At 44.4% G+C, this 26,507-nt stretch overlaps 2 protein-coding genes across 6 annotated transcripts; one reads left to right on the top strand and one right to left on the bottom strand.

The window, feature by feature from the left end:
* Positions 1–390: 390 nt before the first annotated feature.
* Positions 391–4,880, top strand: ccnh (cyclin H). Of its 2 annotated transcripts, XM_052067468.1 has the most exons (10): positions 391–534; positions 835–953; positions 1,052–1,174; positions 1,333–1,406; positions 1,627–1,840; positions 2,020–2,183; positions 2,320–2,390; positions 2,471–2,573; positions 4,613–4,673; positions 4,751–4,880. In XM_052067468.1, the coding sequence occupies exons 2-10, from the start codon at positions 837–839 to the stop codon at positions 4,775–4,777; spliced, it is 954 nt and encodes a 317-aa protein (XP_051923428.1). In that variant the 5' UTR covers positions 391–534; positions 835–836; the 3' UTR covers positions 4,778–4,880. The 2 variants fall into 2 exon arrangements, with proteins under 2 accessions (XP_051923428.1, XP_051923427.1); XM_052067467.1 differs by having other exon boundaries at positions 4,613–4,880.
* rasa1a (RAS p21 protein activator (GTPase activating protein) 1a) lies at positions 3,302–26,507 on the bottom strand. Of its 4 annotated transcripts, XM_052067379.1 has the most exons (28): positions 26,166–26,504; positions 25,995–26,075; positions 25,272–25,368; positions 15,304–15,456; positions 13,544–13,679; positions 13,276–13,346; positions 12,916–13,033; positions 12,741–12,772; positions 12,600–12,652; positions 12,311–12,461; positions 12,143–12,221; positions 11,830–11,953; positions 11,585–11,741; positions 11,399–11,486; positions 11,177–11,257; positions 10,661–10,818; positions 10,499–10,575; positions 10,225–10,397; positions 9,988–10,147; positions 8,661–8,803; positions 7,885–8,000; positions 7,684–7,770; positions 7,335–7,402; positions 7,106–7,194; positions 6,954–7,031; positions 6,681–6,815; positions 5,864–5,943; positions 3,302–4,070 (listed from the first exon to the last, which is right to left on the bottom strand). In XM_052067379.1, exons 2-28 carry the CDS (start codon positions 25,999–26,001, stop codon positions 4,022–4,024), a joined length of 2,760 nt encoding a protein of 919 aa, XP_051923339.1. In that variant the 5' UTR covers positions 26,002–26,075; positions 26,166–26,504; the 3' UTR covers positions 3,302–4,021. The 4 variants fall into 4 exon arrangements, with proteins under 4 accessions (XP_051923339.1, XP_051923338.1, XP_051923337.1 ...); XM_052067378.1 differs by having other exon boundaries at positions 11,830–11,950; positions 25,272–26,075; positions 26,166–26,507; XM_052067377.1 differs by having other exon boundaries at positions 25,272–26,075; positions 26,166–26,507.

Here is a 26,507-nt window from a genome sequence, read left to right on the forward strand (position 1 = left end):
CCGCTGACCGCATGTGTATTCATTATTCATAAATGACTCCTGTTTATGCAAATTGCGGAGCACGGCAACTCGGGCGGTAGTGTTGAGTGGCGACGTTTCAAACATAGCCTGTGATCAAGAGCTGCTATGCTCTTAAATAAATGCATCTTGTGTGCAAACGGACTAAAGGTATATCGACATATACTGAACTGCAAAGGTGTTATTCAAATGAAAAATTAAATAAACGGTATATTTGCTGTATATGAGTGATAACAGTGCGATCCGTACTATAATCACAGCGAAAATTCAGTTTATTTTTATCTTTTAGTTTGGCAATGTTTATTAAAAACACGAAATAAAACACCTGTTTTATCCAGATAGCAAAGCCTACAAAAAGAAAAATTGAGTGCGCAGTCCAGCAAAGATTACGGTAGTGACATCGGCAAGCGACGACATATTGTGACGTCAAACGTGCGACCAGTATTTAATGCAGGCTGTTTCATCAAATTCACGGACGTAAACAAGCTATTATCTGACGAACTGTTGTGATCAACGGTAAATATTTTTTTCTCCAAATGACTAGTATTCGGTAGACATAAAGGGAGCCGACGTTATTTTACATGCACAACAGCCGTCGTTGAAAGCTGCTCTGAAACCATAACGCACGAACGTGCAGGAGATAAACGCGACAGCAATTGCTTCCACTATTTTTGGTCACTAGTAAATATCAGCCATGAAATACAATACAATACATGCTGATTTATATAGCGCTTTCACAACAGCTGTCTTTATGGTTGCTAAATCTGTAAAACCAAGAAACGATAACTCACATTCTGTGACGTATATTTCTTGCAGCCATGTTCCATGACAGTTCACAAAGAAAGTATTGGACCTTTAACAACGAAGACGAGTTGGAACAGTTGCGATCTGAAGCCAACCAGAAGTTCAGAAAGAAGATAAGAGAAAGCGGGAAGGTTAAGAACACAAATGTTTGGCACAAATCTTTGCCAAACGTCACCTTGCGCACCTTAACTTGACCCCACCCCTTTCTGTGCCCCCTCCTCCCCAACAGCACGTGATAAGTGAATCCGTGTTCCTGAACCGTCACGAAGAAGATGTTCTCTTCAGAAACTACGAGAGAACACTTCTGGACTTCTGCAATGTCTTCAAACCTGCAATGCCCAAATCTGTTATCGTATGTACAGTATTTACAGTTGTAGACATCAAAACAATGTACAGTAAACCTGTTTATTGGGAGGGCTAACGTACCAGAAGCACTCATGATGGGTAAAAAAACGCACTTCACTGTGAATGAATTCCTGTAGTTATGAGAGTTGTGTAATTTGTATGCAGGGTACGGCCATCATGTACTTCAGACGATTCTACATGAACAACTCTCTAATGGAGTACCACCCAAGGATTATCATGTGAGTAGAGGGGTGGGGGGTGGATGCTGAACTGCAATGTAGAGTAGTTGTTTTTACACCAATGGTCAATTTAGTTTGTAACCTCAAAATGTCATATGCTGGCACCACCACAGAGACCCCCCTGTGCAGTTGGAATTGGATTGAGGGTGACATTGTTGGAATGCTCGCCTGAAGCAATTTATGTCCTTACATCCTTTTTTTTCCCTCCTCCCTTTCTCAGGCTGACATGTTCATATCTAGCCTGCAAGGTGGACGAGTTTAACGTATCCAGCAGCCAGTTTGTGGGCAACCTTGTGCAAGAGAGTCCGGCCGAACAGGAACGCATTTCAGAGCAGATTCTGGAGTACGAGCTGCTGCTTGTCCAGCAAATGAACTTCCACCTGGTGGTCCACAACCCCTACAGACCTCTGGAGGGGCTGCTCATTGACCTCAAGGTGGGCCAACTCTTGGATGCAAACCTTAAATTTTTTTTAAAATGCAGTGTAAAAAATGAAACTTTTTTTTCCCTTAAAAAGTCATTGGACTTTCTGCCATGTTGTGAAAATCAGGCACAGTGGTTGGGAAGCACCAGTGTTGTGTATGACCAACTTTATCCCCTACTCTCACCGTCCAGACCAGATATCCTACCCTGGAGAACCCAGAGTCCCTGAGGAAGAGTGTGGATGACTTTTTGGCGTATGCGGCCATGACCGACGCGGGGTTGCTTTTTTCCCCCTCACAGATTGCACTCACTGCTATTCTAAGCAGTGCATCAAGAGCTGGCCTCAACATAGAGAGGTAGGCAATTTTGAGACATGGGGGGGGGGGGCAGCGTTTGGTTCCGTGTATCAGAAATGGAAGAAAGTAGCCTCCTGTCCATTGTTTACAAATATTTTTAAAAAAGGGCCTGGTGTGATAATGTTTTGTTTGATAGCTATCTGACTGAATGCTTGGGGCTTAAGAATGAGCAAGAAACGCTGTCCAAAATGTACGACTCGATGAGACGTGAGTAACCCGCCGCGAGATGGTAACGTTGCATCCTCTCCCAAGTTGTGAACATGCAACGCTTCCTCTGCCCACTGTAGGGATCAAAAGCCTCCTGAAACGATACGAACTTCCTAAACCGGACGAGGTGAATGTGTGTAAGCAGAAACTGGCAAGGATCCACGCGGAATTTGGCTCAAACAAGTAAGGACCATCTTGACTGCCACGAAGCACGGAACGTTAAGAGATGTTGATGTTTTTTTTTTATATTTGCATCCTTGGAGCACGTAGAGCAGTTTTCCATCCTCAGCAGCCCAGTGAAACCACTCCTTGTTTGCCTCACAACAATTTTATTTTTGCCAGGTTGTCGTATCTAAGATGCAAAAAGGTTCAAAGGTTTCAGTTTCAGGTAGAAAAATAAAAAGGAACACATCATTGAGCATATGAAATAACAAGAAAGTACCCCAGTACGCCGTCGGGTCTTCCATACCTGGCGGTGGTCTTCTCTCACCCGTTGATACTTGGTGAGCTCGGTGGCGTCATTACGTGCATACTTTGAGCTACGCTACATAACAGGCCACGGATTCAGACAAGGAGGCCAGGCCAGACTACGACCAGCAAGTTGTGCGGGGTTAGGACAGTTGGAGACTATCTTCAAAATTCCTTGGAACATTTTGAGGAAATTACCCCCCACCCCTTTGCAACCCCCAAGTGTGACGTGATTACTTGTGTGGAAGAGAGATGCGGTGGTGTGCTCCCAAGAGTGAAAGCGAGAGATTACAGATAAAGCAGGGTACACGCATACTGACAACTGTAATGTAATTCACAAGGAGTGATCCCAAACTATTTCTAATGTGACTGACTGATAACTTTATGTAGTCCAACTATGGAGGGTGGGGGGGGGGGGGGGGGGGGGGGGAAATACTACCTACATGTGCAGGCATTAGGGCACTCATTTTCAAAATGTAGTACGAGTGCTCCCTCTAGTGGTAATTATTAAATGTGCAAACTGTATAACGTTTACCCCTCCACACCATGTGTAGGGTCTCTTGTTAAGAGTTAAAAATCGGTACACGTGTACCCTGCTTTTGAGCAAATCATCAGCTTTTAGTTCTTAAAAGCGGTGTTTATGTCGCAGGATTAACACATGCACAAGACAGGTCACACACATCTCCTCAACAAAGAATCTACATTTCTGCCGTGTAGCTACATCATACAAACACATTTAGATTCTCCATCAACGAAGTGGCATATAAAAAAAATTCGGGGTGGATGGTGTGTAAGAAAGGGGACTTTAAGGCTTGTGTAGTCTCGTGTTCAAACTCCCTGATGACGCTACTTCAGTGCTTTGGTCGCCCCACCCCGCTTATGTTCAAACAGTTCTGCAGCTGACTGTAGCTCAGGTCCATCCCATCATCAATCGTGGCAGCACTGTGTCTAAAGCATATTTGGGAACAGCTATGGAAGGAACATGTTCACATAGGCAGCAAATGTGTTTCCATCCACCCCCACTCTGCTCTCAGTGGGGGGCAGCCATATTGCATTGGAACTATGGAGATAGTAGGCCACATGCTGAGAATTAAGTTGAGGCTCGGACAAGGCCTTGCTTTTTCTGGCTGGCACTTGTACTCTCAGGTGTGATTCCACGGAATTCACATGACCTGGATGGCGGCCGCCAGTGACATGATGGTGCACTCTGTCCTGGAAGATAAAGTGGACACATTGGGAAAGGTACACACCCTCAAAATGGATTGGATGTATCATCGGATTTGCTACTCTAGTGCAGTGATTCCCAACCAGCGTCACGGGAAATTATCCATTGCCACCTAATTGCTTGAAAAATGATTGACTACAAATGATGTATCGTCGTTCAAACGATCTATGTCAGCGTCTTATTGTGACAGGCGGAACTAATAAATGCTCTACCAGGAGATGGCGCACTGTAAATTATTAACCTGTGTATCGACTTTTCCTTTGGTGGCGTGCTGAGAGAGTATTTGAGAGGAAAATATGTGCCTTGGCTCAGTAAAGGTTGGAAAACACTGCATCTAGCCAATTTAGTTACTTGATATGGCGTGGGAGGAACTACTACTACGAATGAAAACTACCATCTAAGGTTGCGTCGATGAAAGTGCAAGGTTGTATGGTCACAAACACTGATCGTAGAGCTTAACAAGTCCAGCATATTCATAACATCACAGGGCAGTCACTGTTATTTTATTGTTTTTTTTTTTGTGCGACAGCAAACGCAAGCGGGGCTACGAGGAGGAAGGCTACGTAGCAAAAGAGCCGCGAATAGAAGAGGTGAGACCATGTTCGACACGATGGATTCACATGGTTCTAAATCTGCTTTTTGTCTTTAAATATGTTTTTAATCACAGGAATGGACAGATGAAGACCTCGTATGACCTTTCGCCTTCAAACTGACCAATCTAAAGACATCAAATGCATTTACCGGTAGTGTTATTGGTTTGCTTGCATTGTGCGTTCCAAATAAAATGTATTTTTATACACCCCGTCTTTAATATGACAAAGAACAAGCCCATCAACTACTTTACATACAAAAAACTGTTTAATAAGTGCATGCATGTCTGATACAGTCTGTACTATTTTCCAAAAAAATCTGTAAACACTTTGCGTCATACTTGGATTCTCAGATATGTTTTTTTTTTTTTTGCCCGGATTGCAAAATTTGGAGGAACGGGAAAAAAAAAGCTTAACCAACAATCAAAACAGCTGATACAATCTGAGGGGAGAAGAATTCAGCTCATCTCTCTTATATACTCATGATTCCAGCAAGAGAATTTATTCTTATATAAAATAACCAGACTTTGTTTTCCGCAAAAAAACTGTTTCAATCTAGAAAACTGAACAAAACAAACGGAAAAAAGAACCACGCTCGTTTCAGCACGTTGCCTTATGTCACAAACTTGAAAAGAAGTCAGTCACTACTTACAGTATAAAAGCATCCTTGCTCGCAGTCCAGTTTCAACAAAAGACTAGCTTCTTCATGTCAGTTTCCTCATACGAAGCGGGAAGGGGGTACACTTTGGCAATTTGTGCTAGAGAAGGGTGGCGAGTACTGAGAAATCGTTCAGAATCCAAATATTGTCCCTTATTTGCAAGGGAACTGATTGTACCCAAAGTTGGACTCATTCACACAGTTCAATATGAGAAAGGGGGGCGGGGGGAGTTTGTCCTGTGCGGGCAGCTGTCAAGTCACTGGTGCCAGTTAAGTACTGCATTGGTTGTACTCAGCTGTTGTTGCATAGCTCTCACGATGAATGGGACAACATGGATGGGAATGGCTGGCAGGGGCGGGGAACTATTGGAAAATGACGTTATGAGGCGTGGGTGGTGATGGATGGGGTTGCCATGGAGATGGGGGTAGAACATGCTAGGTCTCTCCAGCGCAGCACCCCCAGTGCGGGAGACTTGTCATAAGCGGAAGGGGAGATGGGAGTGGAGGAGGATGTGGGTTGGTGCTGTACTACCTGTTGCTGTTGGACATGGCATACTGAGCCTGCTTCTGTTGGAGGAGCTCCGTGATGGCCAGCAGCTTTTTTAACACATGCTGCACATGGGAAAACGAAAAGACACCCGTTAACATCCAGTAAGTTCGTGCGCCTACCTTTCCCACATGTTTTGCAATTAAACTCTTTTCCAAAATTGCTCTACCCGACAGGCGGATCGGTGCAGCGTCTGCTGTGATGCGGACGTTGTATCGGTCTGTCGTGGTGAAGAAGGAGCTGAGCCAAAGGGCGAAGCTCTCAATTTACCGGTCGATCTACGTTCCAACCCTCATCTATGGTCACGAGCTATCTTTCGTGACCGAAAGAACGAGATCCCGGTTACAAGCGGCCGAAATGAGTTTTCTCCGCAGGGTGTCTGGGCTCTCCCTTAGAGATAAGGTGAGAAGCTCGGTCATCCGGGAGGGGCTCCGAGTCGAGCCGCTTCTCCTCCACATCGAGAGGAGCCAGATGAGGTGGCTTGGGCATCTGATTCGGATGCCTCCTGAGCGCCTCCCTGGTGAGGTGTTCCGGGCATGTCCCACCGGGAGGAGACCCCGAGGAAGACCCAGGACACGCTGGAGAGACTATGTCACCCAGCTGGCCTGGGAACGACTCGGGATCCTCCGGGGAGAGCTGGAAGAAGTAGCTAGGGAGAGGGAAGTCTGGGCTCCCCTGCTAAAGCTGTTGCCCCCGCGACCCGGCCCCGGATAAGCGGTAGATGATGGATGGATGGATGGATGGCTCTACCCGACTTAATATAATTTAGTGTCGGCGAATGGACACACAAGTCATCTCTCACCTGCTGAGCCCCCCTCTCATTACTCAGCGTCCGAAGTTCATCTGAGTGCGCGGCGCAGAGCTCGTGCAATGCAGCCAAGTCTCGGGACAGGTCCGTCCTAAAGTGCTCTGTGGTTTCAGGAAGATCACGAACATTCTGCAAACAAAGTCCGACGGCAACTCTTAAAGAGCGCGGCGGTTGATTGTGCGCTATTGGCGGCATGGCCGTCTGTCCCCCGCCACCTTAATTTCCACCTTAGGGAAATACCGGAAACTGCAAAAAAACGGAACTCACCCCCAACTCATCCAGGAACATGATCATCCTATGCTTGTTGTTTTTGATAAACGGATTCACCCCCTCCATGTAAGGCTCCTGTGTGTGGACGCAATGGCACATTATCAGACGATCTCATACTGCCAATGACATTCCAGGTAGACATCTCGTACCTTTGCACCAAATTCCACCAGGTTGGCAAGGTTCTGAACCGACTTTGCCACCAGTGTGAGGGTCCTGCCCGCTGTTGAAGACGGAGGGTCTGCAAGAGGGCAGAAACGTCACCGACCGGAATCATGCTCAGCTGTTTATTGGGCGGACGGTACAAGCAGCCAAATACAAAAGGCAAATCCGCTCAAAGAGCAGGAAGCAGACGCGTGGGGGCTTTGGATGGCTGCTCACCAGCAATGATGTTGAACATTCTTGGATTGAGGATCGCAGGACCGATGAGTCTTAGAAAGACGAACCCGCTTCAAGATAAACGATGAGAAAGAGGCGTACATTATAACAAAAGGTGAGCTTAGCGATAAAATGCAAACTATCTGTAAATGCCTTATTTCCTTTACTTGCGACCAAAAAAAAAAAAGGTAATGGGAAAGTGACATGATCTATTAATCAATTTCTTTATGTTCGTCAAATAACAGTTTTAAGCAGCGCATGACACACCTTTCAATTCAGTGAGGTAAGTGAGCAGCATGGCGCTTACTTTCATTCACAATAATCAAGTAAGAAAATGTTTTTTCATGCTTACCTTACAACTCTAGTCCTCATGGTGGTATTAGTTGGCCATTTCTGCTGCACGGATTTTTGCAAACAACCATAAATGAATCTTAGCGTCCTGGAACGATAACAATAATAAGTTTTTAGATGACTCCCTTGGGACATCGTCTTTGCGCTGTTGAAGCTCCACCACAAAAATGGTGCACTTTATAAAAGTCATCCATGCGCTTACGGTGGTAGGATCTCAGCAGCCATGAAGATCTTTTCGACCAGTTCCGACAGGATATTGAGGAGGTGAGCCAAGTTCAGGTTGACATCCTCGTTTTTTTCCAGTTTGGAGGGGTTCAACTTGAAATGAGACGGATGGAAACCAGGCAAAACGTCATGTCATGCGTTGGGACGAGCGACAAATTTAGGAACAGCTCTTGCATTTACAATTAATGTAGCTTCTAAGATAGATGTTTGAGTGAATGGACGCATTATAATATAATGCAATGAATTAACTGGATAAAACTGGACCTACTGATTGTGCATTCATGACAGTACTGTTTCAGAAGTGAATCGTCTTTCCACGTAAATCTTGTGCAGAATTACTGCTTGGCGTCTCTGTATTCTGACATCATTGTGCTAAATTAGCGTGAATTGTAGAAAAGTAAGGTTAATGTTATCCACTCCCCGGTGACTATTTAGGTACACTTGGCACAAGCTAATAAGAAGAAATGCATATATATATATACCGGTACTAATGCTCATATCATTGAAACGACCGGAGGGGTATTCATTTGGTCAGTATCATTATTGCCTATTATCACACATATTATCACTATTTTTGTTTGTTTGGTACACCATTTCTAGTACGTCTATCATCCAGTCGTGGTCGATGGTTCCATTTGAGCTTTTCTTAGCTTGGGTAGCTAAACCGAATGTTATGGCCGGTGAATGGGATAATTACAAAGAAAACGTCTGCAAACCCGACTCACTTCAAGTCAAAAGGGATGTCGGATTTACCTCACAGGACTGTTTGCTCTCCATGATCTTGAGAATGGTGTCCTTAAGAGCGTGATGGACGAACGGCGTAGCCGTGGCTTTCATGTACTGCTCCATTAGAGTGCTGGCCAGAGTGGTCGCCCGGAACAACGTTGTGGCTTCATCTGTCCGCAAGCAGAGGGAGCTAGCTTAGCTTAAACTGGTTAATGGTGGCCACAAAGGCAATTCTGTGATTAGAATTTGACTTATTTACTTGTAAGCTTGAATTAAGTGGGAGGGAAAAAAAGGGAGAGACACACTGACTGACGCGCTTTGACCGTGACATTGGCTAATGCTATGGCACTTAAAATTGGCTGTTAGCATGATGCAGATTTATTTAAAGTAATGTGGTTATTTAAAAAAAAGTAATTCATTCTCTTTGTTTTATGTTTACTTTGACATTATCCTTGAACTGGGAGAGTCAAAAGGGTCGAAGCCTCTCTTTTGAGGTATCAGCCACTACCTGCAATATAGATTCTGAACTGTTGGAGGAGCAAGAAGTATCACAGAATGTCGCTATTACAATTACAGTTGTAATTTTTTTTTTTTAAATATTTGGGGAAATAAAAACAGGCTTTGAAAAAAAATACCTTCTCTTCTAATGCTTGTTAATAAGTCACACTGTCCCATCACTGTTCAGCTATTTTTAGAACAGACTGGTAGGCTACTCATGTTGTCCTTCTGGGGCTGACTCGAAACCACTGCCACAATATATATTTTTTTTAGGACAATGAAAAATATGCATGCGTGTTTGTGCAGTGCTACTCTTTCGTCTTGCTCCCTCCTCCTCCAGTGTAAATGCTCACCCCTCCCCTCTCTGCTCACAAGAAGGAGGGAACAAAAAAAAGCCCCGGGCTTCAGTTCAAAGAGGCAGCAAGTTTACTCAACTCTGCAGACAACCAATCACATTGCTCCCCGCTTAGAGTTGCCTCAGCTCATCACCGATGACAGACAGGTTATTGAAATCTTGACTTTTTTAAAACCATGGTAATACGTCAAAACGGTACTTAACACATACCTACGGACAAACTGCCAACTTTAATTTGAGTTCACCGCCACCATACAGTGTTCATATCCCAATGCAAAATATTGGGCATAAGTCCGGTTATATACGCACATTTCAAGGGACCAGTGGACAATTAAAATTGAGTTTGCAGATTTGATCTTGGAACGAATCAAATCAAGGCACCACTGTAATCAGAATTGAAGTACATTCACAATTGTTAGTTATCTCCTACAGGCACGTTCCAACTTCATTATAAATAGTCATGACGAATCTATGCAGCTTTTTTCACTTTCATCGTCTTACCCTCCATGCAAATCTCTCGGTCATTGAGAGTCCTGAGAAGAGGGGCTTCGGCCTTTTCGTGTCTGAAGATCCTCAGGAGGAGGCTTGCCAGTAAGGTGCGGTCCTGACCACACACGTGGGCCAGAGCATAGATGACATGGAATTCTTTTTGCAGTATCATCTACAGGAGGACACACAAACATGCAGTCACGGTGGAGAGTGTATGGACTAGTCAATGTTAATGGCAGTGCTTCCGACCTCTTTAAACTCGCTGTACTCCTCTTCGGGCATGATCTTCTCCATTGAGTAGCGTGCGCGCACACGTAAAGAGCCTGGCTCGATGCCCTTCAGCGGCACGTGGGAGCTGAGAGGGAACCACTCATCAATCATCTGGCCCTTCTGCAGACGACTGAGCTGGCAACGCATGAATACTAGTAGCGACAGAACCGAAACAGGAAAAGTTGGAAAGATGAGGAAAAACAAAATAGGCCAAGACTACAAAATTGGTCTTCAAACCGCCAGATGCACGTACGGATGTCACTTTCTTTGCTCTTTTTTGTTTTGTTGCTCAGGCTGATCTCAAACCTGTTGATTTCACTCGAGAGGTCACTGCGAACGGACAAACGATTTTCCAATTTTAGTGTAGCCAGGATAAGAATCGACTCCAATGTGAAGCATAAAAAAGGAGGCGCACTCAAAAATGAACTCCTCTGTGAAGACGGGGTTCGGCCCCTCCCTTGGGTGCGTTTTGGCCACCTGGACGTTGTTCAGGTAGATATTACAGTATGGGTTGGTGAAATACTTCACCGGCAGCTTATGGGCTTCCTCCACATACAGCACCAGGCTGCTCACCTAAGGAAGAAGTTGCGATTCAGACTTCAAATGAAAGATCGGTTGCAATGACATTCCTACCATCATTTCCTTGCCCCACTAAGAAAATGGGAGTCAGATGATCTCATTGGACTTTCTACCAATACATCGGACCATACCTCCTATTCATTCACTTTGCACTGAAGATGAGCAAAGACGCACAACTAACAAGACTCTCAATCAACCGTTCTTTGTTTAAATCACCCAAAGTGCTGTCAACCTTGGATGATGCCGATCATTTGTTTTGGGCAGTTGAAATTTACAATCCGAGAATAAATTATATTTGGTGCCTTTCTGTGAAACACATAAAATGCTTTCGTTATTGTTCGTCCACGCGTACCTGTCTCAACCTTTTGTTGGAGGTGGGCTGAGTTGTCTTCCTTAAGTTACTACAAAATGTTTGTAGGCATTTCATCCAATCCTGTGGGGGGAAAAAAAGTAAAGGAAAGAACATTAAAACAACTCAGAAAACCTTGTCCCAGGAAAGTAATAGAATAAAATCCTTGAAGGCAAGGACGACTTTGGGTTTATTTGATAGCCTTATTTTATTTTATTTTTGTACCTGTGCCTGTTCAGGAGCCTCCCCGGCAAAGTAGAAAATGTATTGTTCCTCACTAAAGTGCTGGACAACTATCTGGAAACAGTTTGGCCTGAAAATGAGCAATAAAAAAAAAATAAGAAGAAAATAAGAACATAGTTTTACCTGATAGCATCTCCAAACAGCCTCACTAAATCCCGCACACCTTACCTGCCAAAGAGGCTGTCGTGAACACCATAGACGGAGCACACACTTAGGTCGATCAGCCCTTTGGGTTTGGTGGCTCTTTTCTCACTCTCAAAATAGATTAGCTGGGCATCGTTACCCTCCAGGATAAAGTACAGGTTCTTCCACCGTTTGCCTTTGCCTGCAAGCATTCAAATTAGAGACAATTGAATCCCGACAACGGGGAGATGTAACGTTTGGGTCGTCGAAATACTATTCGTGCGACGCACCTTTGTTGAAGAGGAGGTAGCCTTTCTTGACTATGTTTTTGTAGAACGCATCTTTTGTTTTTCGTCTGATTGTGTTGTAAATTTCTCTCCCATCCACCGTGTCGGAGATGACTTGTTCTTGCTGCTGATCGAAAACAAGCGCGAGGTGCGTCATTACGACCAGACAGCCATCAAACTATTGATTATATCTTTGATAAGTGAGGTTAGCTCCATTAATTTGAATCTCTATACAAAATAATTCTCATTTTAAATAATTCAGAAAGGTATTTTGAGGTGAATTCTTGTTTTCAACATTCCACATCCGTGTCTCTACCTGTACTGAAACGGGATCTTTCAAGTTGTAACCCTCGACAATCTGCTCCTTCTTGTAATGGTCGATGATGTCGTCGACACTACCGAATGAGAGCGCAAATGAAGACGCGCATTTACACACATTTTTAGATGAAGATGATGATGATCGTGAGTGCAGGTCAACACAAACCTATTGTAGTACCTCCCTCCCATCATGTACTGGTTGTTGGGGGTGGGAGAGATCTTAAACCTTTGGATGTTTTCATTGGTGCGAAAAAAGAGGGAGTAGTCTCCAGGTGTGTTGTCTGACGGCCGCACGAGGAAACTGCACACTTGACCAACTGTGCGTGAGCGGGAGAGAAGGGACAATTTTATTTAGTGGTCAAATCCATCAGGATATAGTGATCTCCAAATTGATTATACTGCAATTACACTTTTTTTTTTTTACATCAAATTTGACATAAGGAAGTGAGTTTTACCCGTCATCAGGAGGTTGTAGGCCTCTTGTTTTGTGATCTTTCCATGATACCAGCTGTGGGGGAGCCAACATGAATAGCATCAGTCAGGTTTATTAACATTCAGCCATGAATGGCAAACTTCAAAATAATTCAATCACTTACATTTTTCCCTCATGTGGATCCTCTTCCCGGCACTAGAAATGCATGAAGAGAAAGTGGTCAAGAGTTTGCAACTGTCACATTGTAGGTCTTTGAATGCCCGTGATGTTTGCTTTACGACTTAATGATATTTTTCTTCTTGAGTATCGTACACCGAGTCGACGTAGGATGCGCTTACCACCTCCTCCACCAAATCCTCCACGATGAGCCCCTGCTCCTCCGTACGAACGTTAGTCACCCACATCCAGCCGTCGTCCAGTTCATTGTGAACGATGAACATGTCTCCCTTCAGGAAGCTGGAGACGGATTTGGTCAAAAGGTTTCATGGTGCAAGAGGGACTACGTGACATAAAATAGTTCCGGTTATACTTTTAAAAAAAAAACTGAATCATCCCCACTAACCCACTTCCTGGTACTGTATTTGTGATGTATCATGAACTAGCTAGCAGGGGTCGGGCTTTAACCGCATTTGAGGTTTGTATCGCCGTCATGAAACCAAATTTCACACTACATGTGCAAGACACGTATGAATGCTTACCTGATCTCATCTGTATCTGGCACTTTGGTGTATGGCAGTATGGCCCTTACTCTCCTCCTGTCTTCTACAGGCTAAGCAAAGAGATCAAACAAAAAAAACCCCATCAAATTAGATTCTCTACTCCTGAATGTGACATTTATGATATGTTACATGTAATCGTTCAGTAAATTACTCAAATTGCTCTGCTGAATGCCAAGTGTCTGAATGCAGCTCTGCTCGCTTATGATATTCTTGCGCAATGTCAACTACATTTAGGTGATGGTCTAACCTCTGGAGGGGCCACAGGCCACTGCAGCTTTTCTCCTTTGAGTAGGCAAGACACGTAGCTGTAGTAACCAATTAGGTCTGATAAGGAAGAGAACCGCCTCCCGCCTATGTAATAGTCCCCACACATGGCAATTATCCTGAAAGGAGAACACAATAATAACGAAAACAGTCAGTGAGAAAGTATTTGATCATCGTAACATAGTAGTAATGTTTACCAGTTTGCCTGTTTGAGGGCTGAAAATGTATTCATCCATTAAACAGCAGCCAATTATTTGATTGTGTCTAAAATAAAGTGCAATTACCAGTTTGATTCATGGGCCATCTAAGCACATCAACCATTTGAAGTATCATGCAATTAACCTGATGCTCATAATCCCTTTAGCGGGGCCATTTTTGTCCCCCCCCCCACTCCCACAATAATTACATCATGGCCTGACATGAATGCAACGAGTAAAACACATGAAGTCACGGATACTTAATTAGAACAGCATAATATCTCCAAATTATTAACAATTGGGTAGAAGAAAAAAATGAAATCTTAGTAAATACTGCACACATTCTCAGACACAAAAACGGCTCGAGTCTACCGGAAACTTCCTTGCCGTGTCGCCCCTTCAGTTTCGGTGGTTTTCTTAAATGGTAAATGGGCTTTCACTTGTGTAGTGATTTTCTACTTCGGGTACTCATAGCGCTTTACTCTGTGACCTCATTCATATATCGAAGACGTGGCATCAGGAGGAACTGGGGGTTCAGTGTCTTGCTCAAGGACACTTCGACATGGTGGCAATGGCCGAGGATGGAACCACCAACCTCTGGGCTGGGAAACGAGCACTTTTCCACGCAGCCATGCCGCCCCCACAGAAACCTATTATGATGAAATGCAACAAAATGTTTGTGCAATATCTGCGAGCTACATGACAGGGTTTAGAATTGAATTTAAGCCGCTATCACTTTCATTCATTCATTCATCTTCCTAACCGCTTGATCCTCACTAGGGTCGCGGGGGGTGCTGGAGCCTATCCCAGCCGTCTCCGGGCAGTAGGCGGGGGACACCCTGAATCGGTTGCCAGCCAATCGCAGCGCACACAGAGACGAACAACCATTCGCACTCACACTCACACCTGGGGACAATTTAGAGTGTTCAATCAGCCTGCCACGCATGTTTTTGGAATGTGGGAGGAAACCGGAGCACCCGGAGAAAACCCACACACGCCCGGGGAGAACATGCAAACTCCACACAGGGAGGCCGGAGCTGGAATCGAACCCGGTACCTCTGCACTGTGAAGCCGACGTGCTAACCACTGGACTACCGGGCCGCCCCCGCTATCACTTGTGGTTGCCAAAATGACGGGTGGAAAATATGGTCAAAAGAAAAAGATAGTCTGACCTTGAGTTTTGCGACTTGACATTTACACCGCAAGACATCTACTGCATGTACACAACACAGTATTGTGCCACCCATTACATGGAATGCTCCAAAACGTGCACAATTGATATATGGCAAAAGAAAAAAAAATCCAGCAGTAATTTGTTTCACTTAGATGTATTTTTGTTTAGCTGATTTTCCAGTTATTTGTTATCAATGACAGATACTAATGTAACCTTAACCAATAGTTCTGGCTCACTCGTGGCAATTTTTTACCGCTCTGATCTAAGAAGAATGGTTTTTGGAGTATGGTATCAGAGTACATCATTTTGAAAAGAAAAATCTGAAGAGAAAGTGCCACAGAGTGTCCATTCAATGCACGTGCAGAAACTTACCTGAAGTGGTTGACCACATTGGTCATGCTGAGGAAAGACAGGACAAAGGAACCGGGCCGGCGGTCACTCTCCCTGATGAGGTAGCTGCCATGGGTCCGAGCCTGGCGCAGCCGCTCCTCAGCAATGGTTCGGTCTAGCTTGCCATGGTACCACCTGGGACAAACACACCACAAAACAAGGAAATTTAGAAGCCGTGGTTGCAATTAGATTGCGTTTACTGTTTGTACGGCCGAGTCCTTCCGTACATTAGCCCACTGTGCTTCTACGCAATTTCACATCCAGTACACAAAAACAAATATTGTAGGCTGTCACGGGCTTCTATGACATTTTACCGAGCAACTACTGAAACAGCAATACCTATAAACTGGGTTGTGGTGGTTGTAATAAATCACCTCACAACTATTGACAGGTTAATTCTAAACTTATTCCACTCTGAAAGCAAACACCTTTTCAGTATGTACGCACTTGAACCGACAATTCCGCAAAGTCACTGCAGAAGTGCCATTTCATTTGTCTCAACTGGAAAACAGAAACCATATCTGTGATGCTCAAGGTTGATGACGCAAGCTCGGTGCTCACATTTGGTGAAGTGCCGCCATGATCCAACATTGTCACAATGACAACTCCCCAAAAATATAAACAACTGTAACCATCCGTATCAATTTCTATGAACGGTTTCAAACCTGATGTAAAGCTCAGTGGCTACAAATTTACCACCGTTAATCTGAAAACATTTTTTTTTCCAAATATATACAGTGCAACCTCAAAAAGGTCTCAGTGTTACTGTAGTGTCACATTGATGACTTTTATGCAACTGTGTGTGGGAGCAATTACCACTCAGTGCCCAGTATAAAACTCATCCGCAAAATTGAAATCAATTCAAGGGATGAATAAAGCAATATCAATCACTTTGGATTGATTACTTAGTGTTCAGCGAAAAATATCGGCCTCAAAGCTTTGCGGTGTTCAATTGTGCACAGACTGTTACTTTGTGGACCCCCAAGTTCCGTTGTGAACATGATGATGGCAGCACCCGCAACTCACACGTGTATTTTATTGTTTTATTTTGCAAAAACAATTTATCCGATTAATTGATGGGATAATTACTGCCCGAGCACCGAAGCCAAAACTCTTCACATTCAAATACACAAGCCAACTGCAACAAAATGAAGTAACTCCAGTTAAGCGATTTATCTCAAGTAATATAATGTGAGCAGTAAAGAAAACTTAGCAAGTGAAAGCAGCTCAGTTTAAAAAAGTAAGTCCGGGGGGCTAAAAATGCCACCTCCAAAATACAGTTTAACACCCCCTCCCCACAAAAAATAAATAAATAAAACTCACTCCATTCACTTTGAACTTATCTACATTACTGTTTATTTCTAAATTGTCTACGACGACACTTTGCTCTCCTTACTTTGTTTTGCCGAAACATGAAGCAGCCTAGTTGGGTCTGACTTGCTGTGCTGTGTGCTGTGTCTCCCTTTATTGTGCCACCATTGTTTCAAAACGGGAACTTTAAAAAATGACATTACACATTAAAGACAAAATTAAAAAAAAACAATGTATGAAAATGTCTTGGCATAATATTAGTTTGGATGCAGTTTCAGGATTTCTGAAGACCACTTACGTCCTTGCTCGCTTGATTTTAGTTTCGTTTTATTGCCATTGCATAAAAACACAATGAAATTGCACATGCCTCCCCACCCCCCACATAAATACCACAACAGCATTCAGAAATCTTATTAAAATATTCATCAGGTGAGCCTGAATATTATATAACCTTTCCCGACAGAGGTACGAAATGAAAATGCTTTATTCAAATTTCGGCCACAAGTGCCTCACAGAGCAGCCACTCGGATGGGGGGGGGGTGCAGGACTTCTTGTAACAAGAGAGCTAAAAAAGGCTGCCGTGTAGTTATGAACTAGCGAGTTTCTTTTTGTAAAGAAGAAAGCGTGATGAAACCTGCTACCATGGAGAGTTTGCAAAGGGGAAGCCAGGAGCAGGACAGTGAAATGTCTGTAAGGGGGCGGGGGGGCTTTGGACGGATTTGTGCGATAAGAGTATTGAAGAGGGAGATTGAGTGCAGCTGCAGAGTTGGGCCAAGCCGCAGCAAGGAGCCAAGTCAAGGGTGGGAAAAAATGCTGAAGAAGGATATACGAGTGAAGAGGGAAAGACAAAAAGAAAGTGTCAGAAAGCATAGCTCAGCACATCATTTTACAAGCTAAAGTATTTTGGCTCCAAACCGCAGGTTTAAGCACTTGCCATCCCGGAATCGAGAGCAAGCTGCCCACTATTAATTATACATATTGCAATCTAAAAAAGACAAATTATACAGTCAACATGAGAGGCCCATTTAATGGTAGAATTGCATCGCGATGTTGAAACCAAAAAATCCTGCCCACTTAACAAAAATGACTCAGTTCAAAATGTCCTGCTGAACGTAATAATAACAATAAAAATAATAAAATCTGCACAAGCTTGGTTGCTGTCTGTAACTGTAGCATAGGATGTGTACGTTGTTTGCAGATGACGTCATTTGCGCGTCTTCCGCTGCACGCGGACCAACACGGCCGTATGAGGGCGAATTGAACAATCGTGAACAAATTAGTCTACAACTCACACCTGCACATGTGGTGATATTCTAATAACGCAAAAAAAGGAAGGGGTATGAAACACGAGTAGTTATTTGAGAGGCTGTTAGCAATGATACCCCCCCATTCATTGACTCGGGCGATGGCACAACTCCTCAGCACATCCCGATTCAGCTCAAAGGGATATTGACACGGACACATGAGTTCAAAACCATCCAGAGAAATGTTCACGTGCTTCCATCTTAACACGACGGAGTCAAGTCAAGAAGCCAGCCGTCCAGTATGCGCTGCAGGTGTGCAATATTTGTGAGACTGTGATGACTTAGCCGAAATAAGTGGCGTCTGTATATTTTTACGACACTTTAAAACTCCATCTCATCTGATCAGGCAGCAACACACTGAAGCGTCGGCCATGGCGGCGCTTATAGAAAAAGGCCCTTCTATCAACTCGAGGAATGCCCCGTCATGTCTGAACATGAACAGCGAGCAACACAGTGACGTCCTGTTTCTCTTACATGACTGACACCACACTCAAGGGAAGGTACTAACTAATCATTCTGCATGTTCCCTCGCCCACATAACAAAAGCCCAATTAGGACATTTTCAACAATACCGTCAGTCTAAAAAAACGATAACTTTTGTTTCCTCCCTCATTAATATCAAGTCATCACAGGACAGTCACAACAAAATATGCGGAGTGGCCCACGGTGTCATGTTATCATGAGGCAAGATGAAAAGGAAGATAATTTTAGCGTTTCCTGTGAGCAAGTTGGACTGACTGTCAGTCAAGTACAGTGTCACTCAAGATTGTTGAAACTGAATATGTCTAAATAATGAGCAAGTTTTATGACCTCAAGGTTTCAGGACACAAAATGGTCACAAAGATGCGGTCTCTCATTGGGTGATCTCATGGAGCTCAACATGAATGAATAATCATGATTTTGTGAAAAAATAATGTTTTCAGGTAGACTTGACCTCGAAAATACTCAACTGTGCCTCACATTTTCAATCCTTTAAGTCAGGGGTGTCCAAACTTTTTGCCAAGGGGGCCAGATTTTATGTGGTAAAATGTCGGGGGGCCGACCTTGGCTGACATTCTTTACATTGAACAACAATATTGTTCAACAAATTTTAGTAAGCCAGTCTGTTTCACATTTCCATTTTTATTTTAATTTCAACAATCTTAAGAATTTCTTTTGGTTCATTTGAAACAGGTATATCACATGCAACTGCTTATTCACTTGACTTTTTCTTAAACAGAAGTCTCCCGAGTGCAAATTGATCGATTTGAAACATAAAATGTATCACCATGACTTTTTAATAGTCATAAGCAATACACATATCCACAACTGCAAGGATCATTTGAAATATGACATATCAGTCAATATAAACACGGAGTGATGTCTTGTTAACTCGTGAGTGATGCCCTCTAGTGTCTAAATGCTATTACTCATTTAGTGAATGCTATTACTCATTTAGCCACTAGAGGGAAGCAGTACTCTATGAAACATCACTCACTAGTCTACGAGACCTAAGTCAATGCAACACGTGTTCCATTGCGCCCAACCTGCGGGCCAGACGGCACTGATTTTATGACAGGGGCCGAGGGCCGGATGAAATTCGACCGCGGGCCGGATTTGGCCCCCGGGCCAGACTTTGGACATGCCTGCTCTAAGTATATGTCTATTTTAGAAATCAATTAAGAAAACCTGGGCCACTTTTGGTCACGTGCCACTTCATTGAAGTCTACTAAGAAATGGAATGAATGTATCCCAATACAAAAAGCAATTTGCACTGCGCGCGTATTAAATATGCACACCACTCATTAATGGGTATTCCAGGGATTACCGACAAGGTCTCTGCAACCCCTAATCGTCAATAAATGAAAAAAAAAAAGAAACCAATGCTGCGGCAAACTCGGGCAGTTTTAATGATTTGAGATCAGTAGGAAACTCAAAGCCCAATTCCACATCAACAACGCTGACACAGACCTCATTAACAGCAAAAAGCCCAGGATCGCATCGTTTGAAATTAGCTTTGCCTCACTGGAGCTGCCAAAACTCACACGGGGAGGAGGGAAGGCCCAAAAAAATAAAAAATAAAAAATTTAAACCAGAATTTTAACACAAATTATCTCATGAACTGAGGAATTCCATTTGAATATTGCACATCATATTATAGGCTCAGCGAATCGAAAGCAGTGCCTACCCATTCATGTATCATTTTAACTACATTTTAATTGTCAAATTTGAATCTGGCCCAAATCAGCAGGCACCGTCAGGCAGCTGCTTGGGAATTGAAGTCCGAGGGGTGTTGATTTAATAGACGCCCCACTTACGACGAGTTCACCCGCTGCTGCATCTCCCTCCACTGCGTCCCGCCGTCTCGCAAGCTGTACCCGCTCCGCTGATGCGGCTACCGCATGGCCAACTGTGAGCTTTGACGTGGGAAGCTGAGCCAAGACAGCTTGAAATCCAAATAAGCCATGATGATGCGATTCCGCTGTCGCCTTGATGCATTCGCCCCCACCTGACCCCGCCACCATCCACGGAAATAGGACGAGAGGAGCCGAAACTCAGACGAACGCCGCTCGTGCACTTAATTTTGACTAACGATGTCCGTCATCCTTCAGCGGCATCAACGGGTTGAATCGTTCTTCGGAAGGAGAGTGAAGTTCAGTGTAGCCCTGCGGTTGGTGCTCTCACTTATCCTCCTCTGACTTGCCGCCTACTTCTCTTCCCTTTCTTCCTCTCATAAAAAACCACGAGCGTGCCTCCGATTGGTTTCTGACTCAGTGGGACAGAAAGGGAGGGGAGCGGCAATTTTTGCTCTCAAGACATCTGTATGATACTCATCATCCTCCAGTGACGCACGTGGGTCTGAAGACAGTAATGAATATGAGCGTGGCCCCAGCCTTGCCCCAAACATCGAAAGAGAACAGTTAAAATGACAAGGCGAGCAATCGAGCAGGGTTGGATAATAATGGCTTTGGGGAATATCTCCATTGTCAGAGAAATAAAGGTTTTCTTATCATTCAATAAAAAAACGGATATTTACAAGTTCGCTACGATGAAATAATTTTGATCAGCATGAATTACTCCTTTGTTCCCAGTTGCCTGGTCACATACAACGTTCATTGTCCGCGATCGTTGGCTCTTGGTTTATCAAGACATCATTTTTTGATCGGCTTTTGTCGGCCCCTGCATGGGGACATCACATGTTAAAAAATAAAATAAAAATGGAGGTCGACAACGTATGTTCATAATAAACGTTTGTTTTTTTTTAAACATGTTTTCAGTCATTAGCAAAATGCTCTCAACAAAGCATGAAGGAGAGCATGAAGAAAGTCACGGCAGTTTAAATCAAAACGGTTGCATTTGCATCGATACGAAATCACAATTCTCTGGCCGCATTCCGGTTCCATCACAGAATTTTTATGTGAAATATATTTCATCAATCACGCACAGAGCTCCTTGCTACATGGTGAAAATTGTGCTCCGATTGACTGCTGGTAACATCACTCAATCTCATGACAGAACGGCCAAGAGTATTGTCACTCTTTGTTTCACTTTAAGTCACTATTCTGCATATTCGAAATTCTCTGGTAGTGAAACAAACCACCAGAGGAATATCAGGAGAAGATAAAACTCTCTTTTCTGGTAAGTCATGCTCATCATCAAAGTTACGGAGGGGATCCTTACTGCCAATTTGTCATACCCATACTGAGCTTTAAATGTTTCTTTTATTTTTCTACCACCTACTGTTTGTAGGCTACAATATTTTGGATTTCATGCTTGATGTTTTGTGTCGGTACTCATTCAAATCTGTTTCCAATTATGTGTTTGAGTAAGTTTGAAGCCAGTTTCACGCTGCAAAATATGTATTTGTAGATACAACTAACCAAAGTCAATATGTTGCCGTAAACTGTAGTGCTGCTACTTCCCTGCACGCTCGCAGCATCGAAAGCGAGAGGGACATTGCAACGATGAAAAACAAATGCAAGTTCACAACACATTACCGCCCAGAAAGCTTGTGCTCCGAGGGACAACGACATTCCCATAGCTTTTCGCTTGCATAGTTGACAATCAGGGCAAGCTGAAAGATACAACAAACCAAGTCTCCAAAGCCACACGGACCGCGGGCTGCAAAACAACTGGCTCGCTGAACAGCATTACGGCAGAGATGGAAAAGCGACAGGGTAGCAAATGTGAAACATTTCAACAACCTACCCTACAGAAGTCAGACGTGTGTTTATTATTTTGTGACAAGCACGGTGATGGCGGAGTCGTGGACTTACCAACTAACCCGCCTGGTTTTCATTAGACATTACATTTCATTAAAAGACACACACTTCTAAATAACTCTGTACTGTAGGGAAGTAGGGCGGCCCGGTAGTCCAGTGGTTAGCACGTCGGCTTCACAGAGAGGAGGTACCGGTAGCGGGTTTGATTCCAGCTCCGGCCTCCCTGTGTGGAGTTTGCATGTTTTCCCTGGGCCTGCGTGGGTTTTCTCCGGGTGCTCCGGTTTCCTCCCACATTCCAAAAACATGCGTGGCAGGCTGATTGAACACTCTAAATTGTCCCTAGGTGTGAGTGCGAGTGTGAATGGTTGTTCGTTTCTGTGTGCCCTGCGATTGGCTGGCAACTGATTCAGAGTGTCCCCCGCCTACTGCCCGAAGACAGCTGGGATAAGCTCCAGCACCCCCCGCGACCCTAGTGAGGATCAAGCGGCTCGGAAGATGAATGAATGAATGAATGTAGGGAAGTATGGCAAAAAATATATAAATTGTGCGATCAATTATATCCTTTTGTTTATGAATTGCCAATGTATTGGCTTGAGCTCCGATCGACTGATACTGCACTTAAAATCAAGTGACTCCGAATCAGGTGCATAACAACGTAAACAGGACATCCGTACTTTATAAGACGGTCGCTATATCCCAACTTTTGAGCCTAATTGGAAATGTGATACCGAAATCAGTGAGAGATCTTTCACATAGTCTTGTCAAATGCAACTCAAACTATTGGGGACCCCGTTAAGGCTACAATGAATGGGTGAGAAGCGTTGGAAAAACAGGATGCTGGAGAGAAAAGGCAGGGTAGAGAGAGGATTGGAAGGGCACGACAGGACATTGCATAATGCAATGAAAATGTATGGAAACTATCGGCTTTTTCCTCATCGATGTGCGGTACAAAGCTTCAAATACAAAACGGGGCAGGTGTTGCAAACTTACAACATAGGTTTAAGTCAAGCAACCCAAAATGTAGTTCTCAAAATGTCACGTGATCCACCCACAACGATGAAGTCATCAGTCCATAAATACAACTCGGTAGACAGTGAACATCAGCAACTTGGAGATCCAATCTGACATTGTGCTTGCGCGAGACATTTTCCGCATCGTATTGTCTATGTCACACAACACAACAGACATGTATGCAGTGAAAAGGACATTTCCATCTCGCTCGGACGTCAGCGAACTCATTCACGCGGGCGGCGATCAACTTCAACCCCCCACCCCCCCACCCCCAATTTTTCTCCTTGACCAACAACCCTGGGAAACCCTTTCTGACTTAGGGCAGTCTCTAATCTTCGTGGAAACTTGAAAATCCACGGCTCATTTCCCAGAGTTGTTTGTTTAAGCTCGGGCATTAAGCTCGCTCTTTCTCCGGATAGTAGCAAAGCGCTCGTATGTAGCTCAACTTTGTTTGCCGTCAAAGTCACATTCTTATTGCGCACACTGAGTTTATGAATGGCATGTCAGTTGCAGAAGGTGTTTATGAATGTCTCGCGCGCTCTCTCTCATATTTTCACTCGAGGCACTCTGTTCAATGTGCCGAGTTAAGCTTTCACGGTCAGTGTGCAAGATGCAGAGAAGACCACTTTTATCTGGGCAAATATTTTCCACCGTCTACGCTTAGAAAAGACACTTCATGAGCTGCTAACTCAAAGGATTTGAACATCAGACGTGCACCCAATTAGAGAAGACGTACAGTCCACAGTGAGAGAACAATTCTCTGTAGCCTGTTGTGAGTGGAACATTAACAATAAATCTACACACATCGTGTATACGGCCTTGGTTAAAATGTGCCATTCAACTTCTCTCACACCAACTTCAAGGAAGAAGAAAACAATCACCGAAAAGGGTATAAGTGAACAAACGGGCGTAATGTATGGATTAACTTGACTTTATAAAATGCAAAAAAATATATTAACAGCCGGGACGGGTCTGAAATGTCGTTTAAAATTCTATTCTCGACTTTGCAGCATAATCAAAACAATTTGACACTCACACTTGCTTGCTTGTCTTATCGACGGGGAGATGTAGAGCGGCACCTAAAATAAAAGTCGAATCCACACTCCACACGCCGTTGCTTTCCATGTCTCATAGGACAAGGGCCAAAAATGACCAAGTGCTGCACTTCGCTAATGAGAATATAACAAATGGCAAGGCTGTATGAATGTTACAGTGTCCTTTCGGAGTCTAGAGGAGAGATGGGGAAGTGCTTCGGTTCCAACATCATTGCAGGTGTGAGTAACTCTGAAATGAATCATGCGCGTCAAAAATATTGATCGCATAAGGCAATGATGACAACAAAGCGCAAAGTGCAGTTGGGTCATGTAAAGCAATTTGAATTACAAGCATCCTCAAAATGACTTACTGCATACCGTCATCTTTCCATGACATCCCTTAGAGACTGAGCAGTGCTAAATGACGCTAGCAAAGATTACATAAAGTATCTCGCTGCAGCATAACACTGTTGTCAAACTACTACCACCGGAGTGTGCGTGACGTATTTACAGAGATAGCATCTCCATTGCTGAAGTTCAAGGTGGAGTTTAACAATAAAGTGTTGAGTATGCTAAACAGTGACCAGAACAATAATTCGGGATTTGGAAAAGACTGGTTTAGTCTGCTTCGTGTCTGGTTTGTTGTGTTTGTGGAAAATGAGTTGTGCTGTGAAATTCACCCGTTTTTGTGCACCTCCGGGCGGCGTGCATTTTGTCATTTGCCTTCAACTGGAAAATGACATCATAGGCGCTCAGGGTTCAGGTAAGAACCAACCACGGTTCAGCTTTAGTAAACAGGTGAGCACTATTTGAATACCCTTTTAAGAGCCACCGCTCATTTTTGTACAATCCTGACAAATGGTTTGCTTGCTCTCTTTGTTGTCTAAGACAAAACAGAGCAGTACACGTATGAGCCAATCAATGCCCAGAGAATATCCACAAGCACATAAAAGCCCGGTTTGTTCCCATGTTATGGTTCCAACTTTGAAAATCCTGCAAATGTTTCCACCCTATTTTTACTAAGCAAAACCGTGAGTATTTGCATGTATCACAGGTCAAAGTTTGGTCCTCACTGTTATTGTACTCACTGGTTTGTGGGCGGTGCAGAGAGGGGGAACACCACCTCTTCCTCCTCGTATTCCGGTCCATCTTGCAGGTCGCTTTCATCCATCGTGCCGCCACAACCTGAAGGGAGAGGAGGGGGAGGTGGAGGAGGCGGTAGCGGGGGCAAGTCGGTCACCCCGTCCGGGGCTGACGATGTGGGTGAAATCCGACAGGCCGGTGCTTCTGAAGTGGGAGAGCCGCACATGCCGCCCACGTTCCCTGAGCTCGTTCCTTGGAAAACTGAATGTCCACCTCCGCCACTCCCTCCCGTGGACAGGGCAGATCCGCTTATATCCCCACTTGACATGGGATAGATCACGCTCATGTCCGGGAGTGAGTCCGGAGACGTGTTTGTGAGTTGACGGAGGGCTGGCGCAGGTCCCAAATCCGCCACCCTCACTCTGGTCGACCTGGGATAGCAAGGGAACGGGGCCGTCTCCGGGCCTCCTCCGCCTGTCCCCGCCGTGACCGAGCCCGACTCCTCACTACTGACCTCCGCTGCCATCGATCCGGGAAAATATACGTAGAGGGGAACAAGTCGAGAAGGGAGCCGGCCCTTCCCCTCTTTTGTTAGGACACTCCGTCAGTGTTTAGGCTCCCGGGAAACAACAGCAAAAGTTGACCAAAACGCGCTGGGAGTCTGTCAGCTAGCGTTAGCCCACGAGCTAACTCTGCTTATGGGCTGCACTAGCACGCGTTAGCTTTACCTCGCATTCGCTCTCAAGCTGGATGGCTAGCAGGTCCGAGACACTTGATGACTTCTTGCCTCGCTACGTCTTCATTGTTTCCTGAGATGAGAGTTCACACCGAGAAAGCACATGTTGAACGCTCCAAACAGAATATCAAGTCTCATTGTTACTTCTGTGATCATATCTCACCTTCAGCACGAGAGTTGTGTTGTTTTATTGTCACTGCTATGTGTGTAATCCTCGTTTCACTCGCGCTCCTTTTTCTTAAACCACTGTTGTTGTTTTCTTGCGTCCAGAGTCCGGTCGTCGCGAATGTTGTCCACAGGCGACCCGCTCCAGTCGCCTAAACCCACGGCGCGGTGCGTTGTTCGGCGACCCCGTGCATATCGCTATGTCAAAGTCGACATTTCTCTCGTACTGGGTGCTAAATTGACGTTGATTTCCAGGTTTCTCCGCTGCTGGCTCGCTCGCTCGCTCGCCCTCTCTTTCCTCGCCCACTCCCCTCCAGACATTGAGCAGACTATACCAAGC

Source organism: Hippocampus zosterae, chromosome 6 (genome assembly GCF_025434085.1).
Source record: "Hippocampus zosterae strain Florida chromosome 6, ASM2543408v3, whole genome shotgun sequence".
Classification (NCBI taxonomy): domain Eukaryota; kingdom Metazoa; phylum Chordata; class Actinopteri; order Syngnathiformes; family Syngnathidae; genus Hippocampus; species Hippocampus zosterae.

What these genes read in the sequence shown, in the direction of transcription:
- rasa1a (XM_052067377.1), bottom strand. Translation starts at nt 25,792, where the DNA reads ATGGCAGCGGAGGTCAGTAGTGAGGAGTCGGGCTCGGTCACGGCGGGG. An exon ending in AATGTGGTCAACCACTTCAG is followed by an intron (nt 13,680 to 15,303) that starts GTAAGTTTCTGC and finishes TTCTCCTTTCAG; the next exon opens with GATAATTGCCATGTGTGGGG. An exon ending in GAGCAAAGAAAGTGACATCC is followed by an intron (nt 10,398 to 10,498) that starts GTACGTGCATCT and finishes TGTCGCTACTAG; the next exon opens with TATTCATGCGTTGCCAGCTC.
- ccnh (XM_052067467.1), top strand. Translation starts at nt 837, where the DNA reads ATGTTCCATGACAGTTCACAAAGAAAGTATTGGACCTTTAACAACGAA. An exon ending in CAATGCCCAAATCTGTTATC is followed by an intron (nt 1,175 to 1,332) that starts GTATGTACAGTA and finishes ATTTGTATGCAG; the next exon opens with GGTACGGCCATCATGTACTT. An exon ending in GCTGGCCTCAACATAGAGAG is followed by an intron (nt 2,184 to 2,319) that starts GTAGGCAATTTT and finishes TTTGTTTGATAG; the next exon opens with CTATCTGACTGAATGCTTGG.